This window comes from Corythoichthys intestinalis, chromosome 14 (assembly GCF_030265065.1).
Source record: "Corythoichthys intestinalis isolate RoL2023-P3 chromosome 14, ASM3026506v1, whole genome shotgun sequence".
In the NCBI taxonomy this organism is placed as follows: domain Eukaryota; kingdom Metazoa; phylum Chordata; class Actinopteri; order Syngnathiformes; family Syngnathidae; genus Corythoichthys; species Corythoichthys intestinalis.
In genome coordinates this window covers 13,296,734-13,317,459 of record NC_080408.1, presented here as the reverse complement: position 1 = coordinate 13,317,459, position 20,726 = coordinate 13,296,734, and the positions used below count along the sequence as shown (strand labels likewise).

Sequence of the window (20,726 nt, the reverse complement as noted above, 5' to 3'; positions counted from 1 at the left end):
TTCAAGTACTTTTTGGCACTTATATGTTTTGAAACGTTGCTATAATCTTATTGTTTATTTGTAAACACCTGTTAACATTTTTTTTTCTCAAATAAAACATTTTATCTGTAAATAATTACATTTCTCTACCGTCTAATAACTGGTCTAACTTCTATATAGTGATGCAAGGGCGTAGGTACAAAATCATAACCTGCATGTACATATTTTCTGGGAACAGGACATTAATAAGACCAAACAGACTGGGTGAATGGGTGTCATTTCTACATTTCTAAAGAATATGAACCTAATTAATTAATAGGCTAAATGATCAGTGCAAAATAACTGTATTGACTTACACTAACTTTCATGTGTATTGTCAAGTTCAAAAATAGATCCTTAGGTAGACATTCGTAAAATTACCCAAAAATAAGGAGAGAAGACACTCAGTTTTCTTGGCCAAGGAGAGCAAAAGAGTGACCAGACAGAGAAATGCTAGATTACGCTGTATGGTCACCAAAATTGATCTAAAGAAAAACCCTCCTTGCTATTTTTATTTAGGGGTTTGGCCTAACACAGTAAGGGTGTCGCCCTGAGGGAGGGGAGAGCAAGCTGGAGACACCCATGTGATTTTGGTTGGATATGTGTGAGCATGTAGGTGGAACTAAGTAAGTACACATATGTAAGCATAGGCTCATGTAAACAATGGTCAGAATGACCCAGACACTTCAGTTATGCAACGCTGCGGCCATGGAAGATGTCCTCGGATTGAAAATTGTCCTCGAAAGTCTAGACGAAAGTCTAGACGTAAGACGCTGAAGATGTCCTAGAAGGTCTAGTTACGCAATGTTGCGGCCATGAAGCAAGGCAGTTGTCATCCCGACCCTCTTTACTCTTTGTAAGACTTAAACATTATACTACACCCTAGTATAGCAAGCAATAATCATTTACTGGTTATATTAATAAGAAAAATATGTATTATGCATGTATTAGGTATGTATGAGCACAAGCAGATATTCAATCAATCAAGCAAATATTCAATCAATCCTCGATAATTAACTCAACATGTATTGTTTCAGGAGATACACTGTTTGATTCAAGCCTTTGTTTTCAAAAACTACTGAAGAAACATTTTGAAAACTTTCAAAAATAAATGTCTGGGTTTTAGTAGCAAATTTAAATTGAAATATTTGACCAGAACTTATTTTTTTCTGGTTCTATAGCAGCAGAGTTAACTACATATTTCATAGTTAACATTAACAGTATAAGACACATACAGGGGACACTTCTAAGCAGCTTCTTACTCGAGTTTTGCAGATTAGTAAGTTCACACAGTTTAATGTGCTAACTCTCATGCAGCTCTGACGTTTAGTAGTAAAATTAGTGGCGTGTTACCCACCTCCACAACATTGACAGTTTTTTTGTTTTTTTTTAACATTATTTATGGTGGCTGCTGCTGGCCGAAAAAAAAAAACTTTTAAAAGACCCTACCCACGTGACGTCACAACTCCTTCCTCCTGACTGGTTGCGCCCAATTGTCCGTCAACACATCATGTTTCCCTGTTACGGCTACGTACATTCCTCCTATTTACGACGTGTTTTTCTGCTCGTTAACATTAATAATCAAAATGGTGAAGGCGTGTGTGGCGGTCGGTTGCAATAACAGAGAAGATAGACGGAGAACACGGAGAGACTTGAAGTTCTACCGGATTCCGAGAGACCCGGAGAGAAGAGAGCGAGATGGCTGCTGCAATTCGACGAGAAAACTGGGCTCCAAACAATTACCACAGATTATGTTGTAGTCATTATATATCTGGTAAGATGCATTTAATATATATTTAGAGGGTTTTGGGCTGACAACCACAATTAAGATCATTGCTAGGCTAATCGCCGACAACATACACGTATGTATGTAGTGAGAGTGCTATCGCTAAACCATATAAACATTAAAAGCCCTAACTCCATTGACAAACGACATGAAATACATTAGACTTGACAGTGGATGTTAGCAATAACAAAAAATTTTGAATTGAAAATTTCGTAACTCACCTTTCCAAGCACAAGATAGATTCCTGCCGAATTTTCGTGGACGAGGACCTGTTTCACCCAACCAGCAACGAAGTATTTATAAGCCTCCAAGCTCTTAAAGTTTTTCAAACTTTCGTGAGAATAGGCTGATTTTGTGTGGACAAGATAGTTGTAAATATCAGGGTAGCAGATGTCAGGCAGAGACGGCGAAGACAGCGGGTCGAAAAACATCGATTTAGGCATCAAATATGGATCTGGCGAATGGATAAACTGAAGCTTTTCCACATAACGCCTTTTATGCAACGCATCAAGTGAGTTTACGGCATCCGAAAGCACCGGGTCTTCCATGAAATGCATTATAAATTGCTCGATCAATTAAGACCATTGATAATACAGACACAAAATGACGGACAAGTGGGCGGAACCATACAGCGAGCACGTGATTTTGTGACGTCGGTGGGTAGGGTCTATATCCCGCTTCTGCGGAGGAGGCGGCGGCATGTCGTCAACATGTAATTCTGTCGGGGCTGTATGAGTGTGCGTGTGTGTGTAGCGGTGGGGCTGAGGGCAGTCAAGTCATCAGCCAATCAAATGTGCGTTTGAGGGAAAAAAATGGACCTGCACATTCAAGTAAAAGGGGTAAATGTAAGTCTGAACATAATGAAAATAATTCACTAAGTAATGGTAGGTTCAATTCTATCCTTACAACAAATGTGAAGACAATCTTAAATTATCTGTATAATTGAACTCGTTATTTCATGCAAATAAGTTGCTTAAAATTTGGTGGGGACACTTTGAGCATCCTGAAAAGTTGGTAGTGTTATGTCCCTACTGTCCCTATGCAAACCTACGCCCTTGTAGTGATGCAAGACTCATTTACTTTATGCATAGTTATTCTGGAGAGTGATGTAAGTACCACATGCATCCTGGTGACCAGGGTTTGGGCATGGGTGCGCTAGACTTCTGCCTAGGGCGCCATCTAGGGGAGGGGGCGCCAAATTGCTTTAGGTAAAAAACACCTTGAAAAAAATTGTCATGCTTCCTGAATGTTTTCTAACATATGAAGTCCTGTTCCGTAGGCTACATATTTGAAATATTTGCGGTTTCCAACATTTCACACTTAAAGCATGTAAGCAGATCCGCTTCATATACAATGACAGGTGATTAAATCAAAGGTCATTCAAACTCACGGTTACGGAACAAAACTAAAATAATCACATAACAAACCTAGTAGCAAGTGGTGCAACAATTAATAGACGACTAATCGATTAGCAAATTTATCGACAACTATTTTGATAACCAATTAATCGTTTAGGACCTTCACCTTAAATGTGTATATTCTTGAAATGATAACATACATATAACTTCTCGTTTGTAAATATTAATAGATTTCGTCATATTTTTGTTGAGTCAACGTAGGACATGAACAAAAATCTGCTTTTACTTTGGAAAACAAGTTACATTTTTTGCAAATTTTTGGTCATCTTACTGTTTAACTTGTTAATAAGGTTGCAACTAATCGATTAAATCGATTAAAATCGATTAATAAATTAGTTGCTAATGAATTTGATAATTGATACCGTTGTAGACTAAAGTTTACTCAGGGAGCTATAATAAAATATTATTTTTGAAGGAAATAGTCATCCATTTTGTCTCCATTGTAACTTATAACATGCCTAAAACAACTTCAAAGTAAATTGTGAAGGTAATTGAAAAAAGTGACGGTTATCCGATTAATCGTTTAATTAATCGATTAATAAAGAAAATAATTGTTAGTTGCTGTCCTACCAGTAGCATAACTAGCATTTAATGAAACAACTGGAACAGTAACTCAAGAAATAATTTGCACAAAACATGAACTTTGAACAATATTTACAGCACCGCATTGCATGCTAGGAGGCATGAGGGAAGTGTGGCAGTGTGTTGTACAACAACAGTGTTGACAGCAGGGGGCGGCAGAGCTTGTCCCACCGATAGTTTACATTGAGCAGTTACGGCCAAATTAAGCTTCTTGATTAATGAAGATTTGAATGAAACTTTGCACCCAATTGATTCGTAGCTTCATGGTGGGTTATTCGCTATACGCAGCTATCAAATGGTCTTGAAACCCAAGAGGTGACTTGTGTTGAAAATTCTATGGCTATTTGTTTAAGAAAATGATATGAATGTGCTTGTGTTACTATCTGAATGACATGCAACAAGTACGATAATTTCCTATTCCTTTTTATGCAGGAATAATAGCTGTCCCATACAGTGTTATGGCTTCAAAACTGTACACCCTTTAAATTGTGAAAATACAAAATTTGAAGTATATACAGTGGGGTAAATAAGTATTTAGTCAACCACTAATTGTGCAAGTTTTCCTACTTGGAAATATTAGAGAGGCCTGTAATTGTCAACATGGTTAAACCTCAACCACCAGAGACAGAATGTGGAATAAAAAAAAACAGAAAATCAAATTGTTTGATTTTTAAAGAATTTATTTGCAAATCATGGTGGAAAATAAGTATTTGATCAATACCAAAACTTCATCTCAATACTTTGTTATGTACCCTTTGTTGGCAATAACGGAGGCCAAACGTTTTCGGTAACTCTTCACAAGCTTTACACACACTGTTGCTGGTATTTTGGCCCATTCCTCCATGCAGATCTCCTCAGTGATGTGTTGGGGCTGTTGTTGGGCAACACGGACTTTCAACTCCCTCCGCAGATTTTCTATGAGGTTGAGACCTGGAGACTTGCTAGGCCACTCCAGGACCTTGAAATGCTTCTTACGAAGCCACTCCTTTGTTCCCCTGGCTGTGTGTTTGGGATTATTGTCATGCTGAAAGACCCAGCCACGTCTCATCTTCAATGCCCTTGCTGAGAGAAGGAGATTTTCACTCAAACCTCTCGAAACATGGCCCCATTCATTCTTTCCTTTACAAAGATCAGTCGTCCTGGTCCCTTTGCAGAAAAACAGCCCCAAAGCATGATGTTTCCATCCCCATGCTTCACAGTGGGTATGTTGCAATTCAGTATTCTTTTTCCTCCAAACAAGAGAACCTGTGTTTCTACCAAAAAGTTCTGTTTTGGTTTCAACTGACCATAACACATTCTCCCAGTCCTCTTCTGGATCATCCAAATGCTCTCTAGCGAACCGCACATGGGCCTGGACGTGTACTTTCTTCAGCAGGAGGACACGTCTGGCAGTGCACGATTTGAGTCCCTGGCGGCGTGATGTGTTACTGATAGTAGCCTTTGTTACTGTGGTCCCAGCTCTCTGTAGGTCATTCACTAGGTCCCCCCGTGTGGTCCTGGGATTGTTCCTCCCCCTTCTTGTTATCATTTTGACGCCACGGGGTGAAGAGGAAGTTGAAAGTCCGTTTTGCTCAACGACAGCCCCAAAACATCACTGCTCTAGAGGAGATCTGCATGGAGGAATGGGCCAAAATACCAGCAACATTCTGTGAAAATTTTGTGAAGAGTTACAGAAAACGTTTGGCCTCCGTTATTGCCAACAAAGGGGACATAACAAAGTATTTAGATGAACTTTTGGAATAGACCAAATACTTATTTTCCACCATGATTTGCTAATAAATTCTTTAAAAATCAAATGATTTTCTGTTGTTTTTTTCCAGCATGCTATCTCTCATGGTTGAGGTTTACCCATGTTGACAATTACAGGCCTCTCTAATATATTCGAGTGGGAGAACTCGCACAATTAGTGGTTGACTAAATACTTATTTGCCCCACTGTATATGGCGGAAAACACAGACAAGGCTGAAAAAGCAGTTTCTGCTCTTGCACCCCTCTTTTAAATAAACTGCTGTATTTTAAGCCAAAAGAACTGTTGTTTGATAGAATATGCCCATATGCTGCCATAGCAGTTTCATGCTGCATTATGCTCCTGGACTATTGTTAATATGTCAGTTTTACCCTGGAGACGCCCGTTTACAGAGACTGCGCAGCCGCTTTTGTTTCAACGCAGCCATAAAAAGACCAAGTAATTATATTTATTATTCGAAATGTCTTTCATTTTTATCTTAGAATAATTAATGTCTAATGTTTAGTAAAAAAAAAAAAAAAAAACACACTAAGAAATTATTCATTCGTATATTTTAAACTTTTGAGCAGATTACATCACAATGGAAAAAAAATAGTGTCTGTAAGTAGGTCACGGTATCTACCTCATATCTATCGCGTAATTGTATTTTTTGGTTACTGTCGCATTTTCCCCGATATTTTAGATGATAAATAATCGAAAAAAACGTTTAAAAGGATCAATATTTGTAAAAGAAAATCCCGACCACTACTTTTCGTCTGTGACTTCTGCATCGCGACCCTTGTTATTTTACCGTGTTTCAACCATAAAGTCCCCACAAAGGAATTCACATCTGTGTCTTGACACTTACTATGCTACATGAAGTTTTTGAATAGAAACAAGGTAAGTACGCGATAATATCTCGTTAAAATCATGGTGTCTTTAATTATGCTCCCTCATGCTCACACCTTGAGTTACCAGAAAACCGCAAAAACCCAGGGACTCCTAGCTAGACTTTTGCCTTGGGTACCTAGTCCCCAGGGGCTGGCCCTGCTGCTGACAATGCTCAAGTGGTAAATTGTGTAGCTCTTTTGTTTTTATTTAACTAATTTCATTGATTATACTATCACACTCCTATCTAGAAGGATGTAGGTGACGAGAAGGTGACTGCCATTGTGGGCTGTAGGCGTTACAAAAATAGACTGCTGACGGCGCCAAATGGAGGCAAGCTGTTTCAAGATATAACCAGCAAAAATGATTAATGAGGTGCAAAATGTGTCCCGAGAGGAGGCGAGCAACCATATTGTTTGTAAAGTTTCTCAGTGGCATGCTGGATTTGCTAGATTTTTAAAAACACTAAAACATTGAAATTCCATGTTCTAGTATCTAAATTAGATTATATTTATAAAACATCCATTTATTCCAAGGTCTTGCTCTATGGTTATTCTTTAAATGTTCAAGGAAGTAATGCCCGATCTTTCAGTCTTTACATGGACTGGCTCACTTGTAACAAGGACTATCATGATACCCTTGGTGAAGTTAAAAACCAGGATCAAACTCTCCAAATACAAGAAATGTTCCAGAGTAATCTAATAAGTAAATTGGATTCGAGAAGAAATGTCCATCATGTCATTGGTCGCAAGTGGGGTACTTAACCTGCAATTCATTCCAATGTGATTTGGTGCTTGGTAATATTTTGATTCTTGTGCTCTCAAACAGGAGTATCCAGCGTTTGTCTAATACTCATGGAATTTTATGAAGTATAGTAATCTCAGTGGCTGTACCAATTGACGTGCTACGATTCATTAAGATGTCCCTTATACTGTCTAATAACTGGATTGGTTGGACTGGATGGTTTCCACTCAACTCTGAACAGTCCACTAGAGGGCGCTCATAATCTTTGGACGAATGATGGTTAATTTCTGTACTGTCTCGACGGAATTCAATGACTGTTTTTTGTATTTCTTTGGCTTAATGTGATTATGTAGCAGATTATAGTCGTCGTCTTCTTCTTAGAATAGAATAAAATGAAATAGCCCTTTATTGTCATTATATAGTCAGTTGTACAATGAAATTGTGGAGCATCTTTTTACTTTGCAGGATTAGTTAAAATCTCAAAAGTTACTTGCAAGTATAAAAGTATCAAAGTATAATAACATTTCATATAGATAACTTTGTGCTGGGAAAAAAAATATACAATTTAAAAAAAAAAAACACTTTCAAACATCGTAAGCAGTTACTCACAATGTTACTTGTAACTTGAGTATTCTTTTCACCAAATACTTTTTTACTTGTACTTGACTATATTTTTTGGATCACTACTCTGAGTAATAATATTTTGAAGTAACGCTACTCTTGTATTAGTAAAATTTTTGGCTACTCAACCCACCTCTGGCCAAGTGTTACCATGGCGACAGCAGTGGAGGTGCAACTTTTATCCAATGCTGTCAAACTTAAGTGAAGACTAAAATATTTGTCTCCAAATAATAGTTTAATGAAAATAGGAATAAAATATAACAAAAAAGTAATGGAAGTGCAACACCAAAAAACATTATGAAGCCCTTGGCTTTTGGGACGTTTACGTACTTTATGTAGATTACAAGCCATTCCACAACACATGCACGCGCGCGCAAGCGTCTATTTTCTATGCTTTTTCTATTTTTAAAACAGCCCTCTCGGTTCTGACATGCAATATTTTAGTTTTATTTATGTTGTTATTACTTCTGAGCCAAAGCACTTGAATGCGCCTCATAACCCTCGGGATATTTGGAATATCCGAGCTCAGAGACGTGTGCCTGAATCCCCCTATCCACATGAAATCTCCAGTTGGTTACTTCCGAAAACGGGTAATCTGACCAAAAAGTTAGTAATATTATATTGTATTATGATAATTTCTTTTGTACATATTTATGTAGAAGATTTTAAGAGATAGTTTTGACTTTTGAAAGTGTGGAAATACGCGTGTAACTTAATCGTAATGTGTTGTCTTTTGGCTTTAGGTTACGCTTCTCACCCGCAAACATTTCAATAATGGTATCGTCCGTGTCTGGGCCTATGCAGTAGGGAGTTGTTTGGCGGCTCTCGCAAGTTTTTCTGTACTTTACATGTCATTTTTATTTACTCGTACAAACGACCACTTGTTTATTTATATAGGGTAGCTCGCCTCACTATTCCCTCGTTAAGCACTGCTCTATTATAACGATACGGTGTTCGGGGCGTGGTAGACAACAAACAACAACCCAAAAAGAAAAAAAAGAAGCCGGAGACGGAAGGGGAGCTTCAGTAAATTCTGGCTGACCGCGGCTGAGCTTATGATGCCGACGTTGCGGGACAGCACCATGTCCCACCCCGGCGAAAATTCCCATCAAGTCCGGGTGAAAGCCTACTACAAAGGGTAAGAAAACACCACGGCCTCCGTCTTCGTCTCTTTCCGTTTTCACTCCCAGCGAGATTTATTCTAGCAAAAGACAGTTTAGCTGACGGCTAAGCTAACGAGGCTAATGGCTAGTGTAGCCCAGTGTGGGGTAAACTTGACAGACAGGTGAAACTGTCCAGACACCCGATGGACCAGTTGCGGTTTATCTCGTCTTCACGCTGTTTATAGCGCATTATAAACACGACATGTTGGTTTTAAAGTCATTTCAGCGTGTGGAGGCTTGGAATTCGAGGCTTTCAATTCTTTCTGAGTTACGGTCAAGTTGAGAGAGTAGGCTAATAAGTCGTGCTAAATGAGTGTTAGCTGACGGAGCTAACTGTCAATAGGATGTCACAGTGAGGCACAGTTTACTTGAAAGCCAAGCTTTTGAGCTCTAAGGCACCCTCTAGACTTATAATTAGCCTAAAGTTGTCATAAGAAGATATTTAAAAGTGATTCTTTTTTTTTTTTTTAAATTTGATTCAAAGGGTAAGAAACTCTGGGCTCGTGAGCAAGGGCGTAGGTTTGGTATCAACATTGTTAGGGACGGTATAGACCCTACTCACGTGACGTCACAGCCACGCCCCCGCACCATGTTGTCCGTATACTCGTCATGTTAATGAATTAGTGCTTCGGAAATTCCTCCTATTATGGCGTGTTTTTCTGTTCGTTAACATTAATAATCAAAATGGTGAAGTCGTGTGTGGCGGTCGGTTGCACAAACAGAGAAGATAGACGGAGAGACTTGAAGTTTTACCGTATTCCGAGAGACCCGGAGAGGAGACCGAGATTGACTGCTGCAATTCGATGAGAAAACTGGGCTCCAAACGACTACCACAGATTATGTAGTAGTCATTTTATATCTGGTAAGATGTAGGGCTGTCCCAAACGACAAATTTTCTCCCGATTAGTCAGCCGACTATTTTTACGATTAGTTGACTAATCTAATAATTAAAAAAAAAAAAAAAAAAAATGTTTGTTTTTGTTTACTAATTTAGCAATGAAATTTTTGTTGACGCTTATCAATTCACAAAAAACATATCGGAACACTTAAATGATTTATTAAAGTACAAATAAACACATAAATAATAATAAATCACAAATAAACAATGAGTTCAAATGCTGACAGAATTAACTAGTGTAGCATCCCGATTGAAAAGGTGGTCTCTTAAACTGATGGTTTACAACTTTTATTCCATCCTTGATGTAATCACACTGTAAGAGCTATGGTGCACACAAATAAAACAACACAATTAGAAATTAACAAAAACTTTTCACCTTTTTCCTTTTAAACCTTATTTATATATCAATGAATTGCCTTTACCTTAATTTATTACCTTATCATTGACAATCTGTCCCTTGAGTGCAATCACTGTATATACTGTATATATTTATGACCTTTTAACCTTATATAATTTTCTTTACCATAAAATAAACCATAACATGAAATAAACCTTTCAGTTAGCATTAAGGACAATACTAATAGCACTTACAGGCCCATTGTCAATGAAACATTATTATTCAGTAAGGCGACAGCACCCTCTGGTGTACAAAACATGAAAAAAAAAATTACAAACGGTGACGGCGCTTGAGGTGTTTATTCACGGCCGACGTGCAGCCAAGCTTGGCATTGAAGAGACAGGACAGAAGAGTGTACCCTCCGTTGTTTCTTTGAAATAAGTCAATGTTTTGGACACTGGTGCGCTTTTTTTTTTGGCTTTGTGCCGTTTTCCACGCTTGCATACAGAGCATCCGACATTCTGAACTTTCCACGCATATATATATATTTTTAACCCTTCATTAACCGTCGACGGGATGTTGTGCTCGTCGACGGATTTACGTCATCGATGACGTCGACTATGTCGACTAGTCGGGACAGCTCTAGTAAATTGCATCTAATATATATTTAGAGGGTTTTGGGCTGACAACCACAATTAAGATCATTGCTAGGCTAATCGCCGACAACATACACTCAGACGTTGTGAATGAACTACCTGAAAATACAAAATTATAACGGGATAGTCAGACAGTTGTCATACAATTAATTTACAATTTCACTATTGAGGTCAAAAGCCAAAAAATAAATTCAACTAGGGACAATCTGGAGTAGTGCTATCGCACTTCATATTTATTACATATTATATATGTATGTAGTGAGAGTGCTATCGCTAAACCATATAAACATTAAAAGCCCTAGCTCCATTGACAAATGACATGAAATATGTTAGAATTGACAGTTGATGTTAGCAAGAACAAAAGATTTTGAATTGAAAATTTCGTAACTCACCTTCCGAGCACAAGATTCCCGCCGAATTTTCGTGTACGAGGACCTGTTTCACCCAACCAGCAACGTAGCATTTATAAGCCCCCAAGTTTCATATTTTCATAATTATATTGGGATAATTTTGAAAACGCAATATGCTTACCTTGAATATCTGCTAATAAAACCGGACAGCATACACTCTCGCTCCCAACCGGACTTCCCAACAGGACTCTCTCGCATCACCAGTTTTGCCCAACTTTTGTCTTATCAGGTATTTGCTGCACGCATTTTTCCCTGAAGCTCGTTTTGTGAACGACCGACAGTGCTGTCCTGCTCCTCAGTTTTCAGATCTGGTTCAAATAGGAAGGGTAGAACTGACGACATGTTGGGAAAGCTAACGAGTGACACACTGGAATTTCGGCAACGGGACCAGTGACGTCACGCACTGCGACGTAACAAGAATGACAACCTATCACTTAAAATAATTTTAAAAACTTTATTAAAACAAAAACATTAAGAGGGGTTTTAATATCAAATTATTAGAACTCATACTAACATGTATCTTTTAAGAATTACTTGTCTTAAAAACAGAGGATCCCTTTAAGACCACATAAATATAATTATTGGGGAGAAGGGGGTAAACCTCGGTTCACTACATTTCTCAGTTGAATTAACTCATTCGTATTTACGTCTTTAGGACACTGAAACAATTAAAAACAGAACGTATTGATACATTTTTGGGAGTAAATATTAATATTAACAATATAATATACAGTATTAACAGTGGAAAACATACAGGAGGACATGTCTCTCTCAGCAGCTCCCTACTTGAGTTATGCAGATTAGCTAATTCACACACTTTAATGTTATGCTAACTCTAATGCAGGTCAGACTTTCAGTAGCAAAATTAGTGGTGTGTTCCCCACCTCCACCTTTTTACATTATCTACAGTGGCTGTTGCTGGCCGAAAAAAGCTTCTAATATCTCTCCTTTTTCAAGGGGGGCGGAGGAGGCTGCACGCTGATATGTTGTATTTCTCTCGGGGCTGTGATTGTGTGTGTGTGTGTATGTGTGGGGGGGTGTCAAATCATCAGCCAATCAAATGTGCATTTGAGGGTAAAAACTGTCACATTCAGCGAGTAAAAAGGGATAAATCTAAGTCTGAACAAAATGAAAATAATTCACTTATTAATGGTAGTCCATTCTATCTCTACAACAGTGGTTTTTAACCTGGGTTTGATAGAATCCAAGGGGTTCCGTGAAGGCAAAGAAACACAGAGCCCTATTCTCCTACGCGGATTAAATATAGGCAAAGTGGCATTTTAGACCAGGTTTTGGACTGCTTTGATCCCAATTTACAGGCTTAATCTATTTTTTTTTTTTTTTTTTTTACTGCTAGTCCTCTATCTGATGGGAGAAAGAACTGGTTTGCTAAATGGAAGGTTGAATATAACAGACCAATGTGAAGCGTGGTCTCAAATTTTGACCTGTTTATAAAACATGCTGGCGAAATTAGAAGAATTTTGGATGGGAATTTGCTATTAGCTTACTAGCTTAGATATATCTGTTTCGAATTTGAAAAAAAAAGCTTTATTATCTAATTGTGAAGGGTTCGGTGAATCCACATGTGAAACTTGTGGGGTCGGTACCTTTAGCAAGGTTAAGAACCACTGCTCTCCAACATTTAGGAAGACAATCTAATTTACCTATATAACTGAACTCATCATATAATGCAAATAAGGTGGCTTAAAAGTTGGTGGGGACATTTTGAGCATCCTGAAAAGTTGGTAGTGTTATGTCCCTACCATCCCTATGCAAACCTACGCCCTTGCTTGTTAGCCATGTTGGGCCCATAACAATGCTTGAGCCGGTCCATTTATCTTCAAGCTTGCCAGTTGACGTCTAAGCCAAGGTTTTCTATTAATTTATTTGCCACTACTGTTGGTGATAGACATACATTCTGTTTGACCTGTGAGGTCTGGTAGCAAACTCATTGGCTGCCATTGACTGTGTTAGAAGTTCAATCTATTTTAAATAATAATGATCGCTGCCAGCCTCTCCTAGTTAGAATGGACCACATGTCTCGCGCCGTCAGTGGTGCTGAGGCGCAAGTGGCAACTCCCAAGAAAATAATGAAATTAATTTACAGGAAAGTTGAGTTCGACTTCAGCAATTTCCAAATTAAAGATCATTTGGTTTGGTAGAAAATACACCGTCGAAAAAAGCGGTCGTATTTGATCCATTTTTTCCAGACAGCAACAACAGCTCATTGTTTCAGCTTTTAAGCCAACAACACATTCAAAGTGATGTAGAATTTAAATTTTTGTTATGCCTTTTAACAGGAATTACATGTAGAGAACAAACGGTGTGACAGTTTATGGTTTTCAACAAGGTAACCTGTAGGCGGTATGAGATTTTGATGGTATGATAACTAGGGTTGGGCATTGTTTAGGGCTGGGCGATATGGCCTTAAGTACGTATCACGATAAATTGAGCAGATTTACCTCGATAACGATAAATGACGATAAATTCGCCCAAGCAAACTGTTATATAATTTGAAAATTTGAATCAATGCATGGAATACAAATTAAGTTTCTCATTAAATTTATTTACCAGCTTTCAATTTAACAATTGCACATGCAGTCTAAACATTAAGTATTAAAAAAAATCTTGTAAACAATAAGAATTCTTGTGTGAACATTTATAACAACTTGTATGACTTGAAAAATATCATCACTTGAATTTCATTAAATTCATTCCGCATCGTTATACACTAGATAGTGGCATACGTTTAGATATTTCGAATAGATACAAATACGACACATCCACCCGCCCCCCAGAAATTATACTTAATTAAAAAATAAAATGTTTCACAAACCTTTCCTTTCTTTTATCCGGCTCAATTATTTACATCTTATGATTTTGGAAATCCTTACAGTATGCAATAAGTAATATTCCTGTTCCCAAGCACTGTGCTTACTGTACTGTAATTTTTACAAAAAATAAACAATACATAGTTACTCCCCGTCATCTAGGACGAGCCACTTACAAGACTAGCACTGTCGTGTATTACAGATACTGCTTTGAACACATCTTCACAGACAAAAGCAATGACACAGGCTTAAAGAGGTCAACTTTAATTGTGTAAATCACACTTAATAACGACACGATCTCCTGGTTGAAATAGACGACATCCACTTAATTCTATTGAAGATATGTAATGCTGAGGCAATTTGTCAACTTTACTTTAAAAAAAAACGTGCACTGTTTATCCAGTAGATGGGGCTCTTGCAGTGTGTCAAACAGTGATTCAATTTAGGGCAATTGTCTTAAAAGTGGTTCATTGTTTCAGAAAGCCTTGGTTTTTCCATCCCTATCTGGAACCCATCAAAAGTTTACTTAATGTCGGGTGAAAGTTTGGCGAAGCCAACTTAAGCCCGACTTCATCCCGTTTACTTGTAGCGTTAGCCGCTAGCGTTAGCTGCTAGCGTTAGCCTACCGGGCTTCTGTTTGATTGGCTTCCTGAAAACCATGTGACTCCAAACGTAAGCACACTGTCTGCCTTCTTAAAGGGGAATGAACATAGCCGAACAACACAGTGTCAAAGCGGGATGAAAAGACTATATTTTCTTCTTTTATTAAATTACCGAATTTACCGACATGGTCAAAATTACGTCGGTCATCGTGAAGAATTCCGGTAACGGTAAATTTTCGGTTTACCGCCCTGCTCTAGCATCGTTTGAAATTGAACGATTCCGATTCAGATTCCACGTTTCGATTTCGGTTCTGAACGATTTTTGATTCCGATTCTTTAATTAATTAAAGAGGCAGGGTAAAAAAAAAATGCAGCGTCAAAAAAATGGATAGTTTATATTAATCTTCTCGATGATTTTTTTAAATTAGATGAACTTCTCACAGGGCTAAAACTTCCCGATGATTTTTGACAATTAAATTAACTTCTCACAGGGCTAAATTTACCTTGTATATATATATATATATCAGTCTTTGAACTCGAGCAATTAAGTTAAGCTAAAATACCGTGGTATCACGGTATCACGGTATTGCAGTTATAGCTCTAAAATGTGTTATTTTGAGATGTATGGCTTAAAAAAAATATTGAACATGATATTTTTTCACAACATATTTGCCAATTGGAACTTCAACGTGAATATCATGCTTAAACAAATAACTGAAATATTTTAAATAAAATTGAAATAAATAGAATTTATAGACTAATCCCTCAGCTCCAGTTGCTCAACATTAGAACAAGTAGCCTTGGTAATATAGAACTGGACTGAAACAATATATGATCAAATTGGTTTTATCTAAAACACATACTTCTACTATTAATATTAGTGAGCGAGAGTGAGAGGCAGAGCGCATGCGTATGACTCGTATCATTATTTACACATTATACCCACCTACCCACCCTCCCTCAACACAGAAAGTTGCCAGAGAGAGAAAAAAACACAAGCTGTATATTATGAAAATGTCATTTTGAACAGATGTTTACAATGGCGGAAGACTTTACAAAAGTAGGCTTACGGCAGAGAGGAAACTAGTTAGCCGTCTTGGCACGCTAACTAGCCACGTTATCTGCATCTTTAACAAGCTTACGTTATAGTATTTGTTTACCATCGCTAGACACACTAAACACTAGGAGTGTGACAAAATATCGAAATGGTGATATATCGTGATACTTTGTATCCCAAAAGGTTATCAATATGCTCCTGCCAAGAATCGAAATATCGTTTTTAAAAGGTGTCAATGCTCAAAAAATAAAAGGAACCAACAAGTTGCTACCAAAATCTTCCACCGTAACAGTGTCTCAGTTAACTATATGGCTTCCATTGACGGCGTTGGATGCCCAGTCCGTTAAGACTGGGAAGGGGGAATGAACGGTCGTTCATTCGAAACCATTCTTTCCGATTTTCGGGGCATTTAGAGGTCACTTTCTGTTCATTTGAGGGCATTTACAGGTCATTTCTTGTTGAGTTTGAGTCACTGCCTATTCATTCCCGGGTCACTTCCTGTTCTGTAACCCAAAATCAACAGAAAGTGACCCATAAAATGCCCAAAAATCAACCGGAAGTGACTGAAAATACTGAAAATTACCCTGTTGCCTGGGATTGGCTGTCAGTGATGACCATAGAAGTGGGAGTGGCTGCCATTGATGGTGCTCGACGCCCAAACCATTTAGACTGGGAACATTCATTAATTTGGAACCAGAGCATTCACCATCATCCTTTCCGATTTCCAGGACATTTACAGGTCACTTTTTGTTCATTTTAGGGCATTTACAGGTCATTTCCTGTTGCGTTTCAGTCACTGCCAAATCATATGGGAGATTCACGGGTCACTTCCTGTTCGTTAAATCAAAATGAACAGGAAGTGACCCATGAAATACCCCAAAATCAATAGGAAGTAACTTAAAATCAACAGGTAATGAGCTGAAATGGCCCCAAATTCCCTCAATGCCTGGCATTGCTTGCCACTGACGGCCATAGACGTTCAATCCGTTTGAAATGGGAGGGATGGCAACGAATGAACGAATGTTCATTCGCTGCCACCCTCCCACTTCAAATGGATTGGACATCTACTAGTGATAAACTCATTCCAGTTCACAGCGGCAGCTTGTTTTTCTGTTTATAAGTTGTTTGTAGAATATCCTAGAATGATTTCCTGAATGTATCGATAATCGTTGTATCGCCATATCGTCAGATCATCGTTATTGTGAGCTTTGCATCGCAAATCGTATCGTATTTGTGAGGTACCAAGATGTTCCCAACCAAGGGCGTAGGTTTGGTCTCAACATTGGTAGGGACGCTTGAACAGTATAACCTGCATGCATACTTTTTGCTGTGGACGAGACATTAATAAGACCAAACAGATTGGGTACATTTCTCAAAAGTAGTTGTTTTCTTACAGTAAAATTATTTTCATGGGAGAAAGTCATTTTTCAAAATGCTTGCTTCATATAAAGGAAATTTCAGTGGTTGTGTTTTTTTTTTTTTTGGGGGGGGGGGGGGGGTTAAAAATGTGAATCGGCTGCAAATTGAAATATATTTTATTAATGATGTAGAAAATGTACAAAATGCATAGTTGAATTAACGTTAACCGTAGAAAAAGTACAGGAAGACTCGTCTCTAAGCAGCTTTCTAACTCGAGTTTTACAGGTTAGCAAGTTCACAAAGTTTAATGTTATGCTAACTCTGATGCAGGTCTGACTTTCAGTTGCAAAATTAGTGGTGTGTTCCCCAACTTGACAACATTGACGTCTTTTTACATTACTTAAAGTGGCTGCTGCTGGCCGAAAACCCCCCCAACTAATATCCCTCCTCTTCAAAGTGAGCGAAGATGTCGACATGTAGTTCTGTCGTGGGGGTTGTAGTCATCAGCCAATCAAACGTGCGTTTGAAAGCGGAAAAAATGGACCAGCACATTCAGCAAGTGAGAAGGGGTAAATTTAAGTCTGAACATAATGTAGAATCAATTCTATCCTTACAACTAACGGGAAGACAAACTAAATTACCTGTATAACTGAACTCATTATAGAATGCAAATAAGGTTGCTTAAAAGATGGTGGGGACAATTTGAGCATCCTTAAAAGTTGGTGGTGTCATGTCCCAATGCAAACCTACGGCCCTGTTCCCACCCCTACTAAACATGCTGGAGTGAACTCTCGCAGCTGGTGGGAAACGTTCATGACAGCGTTTACTTACCTTAAATTTTGTGTAAAGTGATTGATGATGGTCACGTAAATGTGAAATCATGTTGGAGATGTTGCTTCCCCTGGCAACAACCTCCACAAGCATGTCTGATGTCCTTCCTCTTCTAAGCCGCGGCCATCTGTTTCTTTTCGGAGCCGAAGTACCCCCATACTAGTGACTTTTTTTGAGGATGGGGGGGGGACTCGGGTGTAGTGTCACTGACAGACACAGGACAGAGCAACAACCGGAGGGGGAGGGGTAAGGGCTGCTGCTCCAAGCCACGGATTTCTCGCTGAATTTTTGGGACATAAAAAAATAGATAATACTGTACTACGGTATTACGGAAAATTGTAGTGGTTTTGAAACTGTGATGTTTTCACACCACGGTAAACCTTGAAACCGGCAACTGACACATGCGTAGGCATATGTAAAGAAGCTGGAGTTAAATTCAAATTCAACCACAAGCAAAGAACTGTTAGGGAAATTCAAATTGTCATATAGGAAGCTATAAAGCTTTTAAAACAAATTTTTCCTAGTCGTCTTAAAATGAATTTGTGTGTGTCAAAAAGGTACTACATTACAGGGTTCCCCTTACATACAAGATATTGTGGTGGCACGCCACACTAAAATAAAAGCCGCCACACCTGGCAAATGAGATGTTTTTTTTTTTAATTTTATTTTTTGAAATAAATTACTATTATTTAAAAAAAATTTAAGACCGTTTCAAACTAGCAGCAGGCTAGTGTGACGGGTTCAGCGGCAACCTATTCATTGTGTATTGCAATGTCCGTAATTATGCGAGGCCCCCTTAAAAGACGAGCTGTGACATAGAAGGAAGCGAGAAGGAGAATGGGCGAATTAGCGAGAGATAGCGGTCGTATGTCGCGGCAGCCCGCTGTTATTTCATGATTGTTTTTCTTTATTATTGTTACCACAATTAAGTGGGTGAGCCAATACAGACTTCTCTCCTTCTTCCTCGTATCCGGGGCATTACAGTAGTTTGCATCGGACATTTCGGCGAAAGTGAGCGTTGGACGGAAGGCCAAGTTTGAATGAATTTGCACCGAGATTTCCAGAGCGCCGCCCCGCTAACTTTGACAACGATGGGCAGGTGTACTTAATCTGTGCTTTGTGGTTGTTTCGGCCGTCGCAATCATGGCTGACGAAACCGTGATAAATGCGCTTTTTTTCAAGTTTTGCGAGCTCTGGGACACTCAAAAAATGACTGTCATGCCTCTCCTTGCTAAGTTATTGGTACCTCGATGTGCGTTTGCGTGTAAATGTAGTTCACGAACAACAACAACAAAAAAAAAAAAAAACGATTCACCTTCTCACCGTAACTAGTAAAACTCTTTACACGGCTATTAGAATTTCCCCCTACTCCTTGAAATGGGTCTGTTGATAGAAGGACCATTATTGTTGTGGTAATGTAGCACGTATCAGGGCTAACTATATGGAAAAACAAGGACTATGACGGGGGTCTGCAACCCGCGGCTCTAGAGGCGCGGGCGGCTCTTTAGCGCTGCCCAAGTGGGTCCCTGGAGCTTTTTCAAAGATTTTTGGGAATAGAAAAAGATGGGGGACGGAAATATATATATTTAATATGGTTTCTGTAGGCGGACAAACATGACACAAACCTTCTTTCAATTCATAAATATCGAAATTAAACTTCAGGTGGCATCGTACAACAGAGTAGTCAAATGGTGTGGCAATCTATATGATCCACTGCAGCGAAAATAAACATTTAATCATGAACGCTAATTATGTATTTGAAGCCAACTTAGTCATTTTGATAGCAGGCTAATATCGATATATACAGCCGGTGTTGCTTTCATTATAAGACTTATACAAGGCAAAATTTTTTGCGGCTTCAGATATACTGTATCAGTTAGTCTTTTTTGGTCAAATACGGCTCTTTCAACATTTTGGGTTGCCGACCCCTGGGTCACTACAGGATGTAAGTCGTACTATTGCTACGAGAAAAAAAGTATTACCGTAATTTCCCGAATATAAGGCGCACCCGTGTATAACGCGCACCCCAAATTTACTTGTAAAATCTAGGGAAAATTATTGTACCCGCGTATAACACGCACCCTAATTTTAGCACCAATTAATAGAAGAATACAAGAAAACAGAGCTCGTGTACAGATACAGAAATGTCATTTTACTGACTGGTGAAACACAGCACAAGCATAGCACATTGGTAGTTCAAAACATTACCGTAAACTGACAATATGTAAGGTAATAATATGATCTGATAACTTCTTGAACTTACCAGAATTCAGGAGAAAACAAAACAGATGTAACTTTTCTTTTAAAGGCTTCTGTATAACTTGCTCGTTTCATCATGATGAATAAATGTTTCCTCCATGGATTAATACGGTAAAATGAAAGTGAGAACGTAAGTCGGAAATCCGAGAGAGCTCATCGCTGTCGACACTACAGAAACAATAGGAACTATTGTTATTTGGGTTTGAGTTTCCCGAGGGACAGATATAGTTGACGGACACAGGAAGTCTGTGTTGTGTTACGTTTGTTATGGTCCAAGTTGCGGAGGTGCAATAAGCGTTGACCCAAATGAGTTCAAGAAACTAAATTCTGTGCTTTATGAAGAGTAAAAAAAGCAGAATTTAACACAGACGAAATCATTCGGCCGAACAGAGTGAAGTATTGCCGAAACAAAATGGTGATGTCACGTCACGTACTGTAATGGTCGGCAACGGATCGCCGCATACGTTTCTTCAACACAACATGGCCGTGTCATCAAAAAAAATTGTTTTATATATATAATATATATACGCTCACCCGCAT

General features: G+C 38.5%; 1 protein-coding gene across 1 annotated transcript in view; it reads left to right on the top strand.

Annotated features, from left to right (window-relative positions):
- The first annotated feature begins 8,577 nt into the window (after window positions 1-8,577).
- prkci (protein kinase C, iota) overlaps window positions 8,578-20,726 on the top strand; it is a 111,454-nt gene continuing 99,305 nt past the window's right edge. The window contains exon 1 of the mRNA XM_057858223.1: window positions 8,578-8,921. Within this exon, the coding sequence (XP_057714206.1) occupies window positions 8,839-8,921 (83 nt within the window). The 5' untranslated portion in view covers window positions 8,578-8,838. The remainder of the gene's footprint in view (window positions 8,922-20,726) is intronic.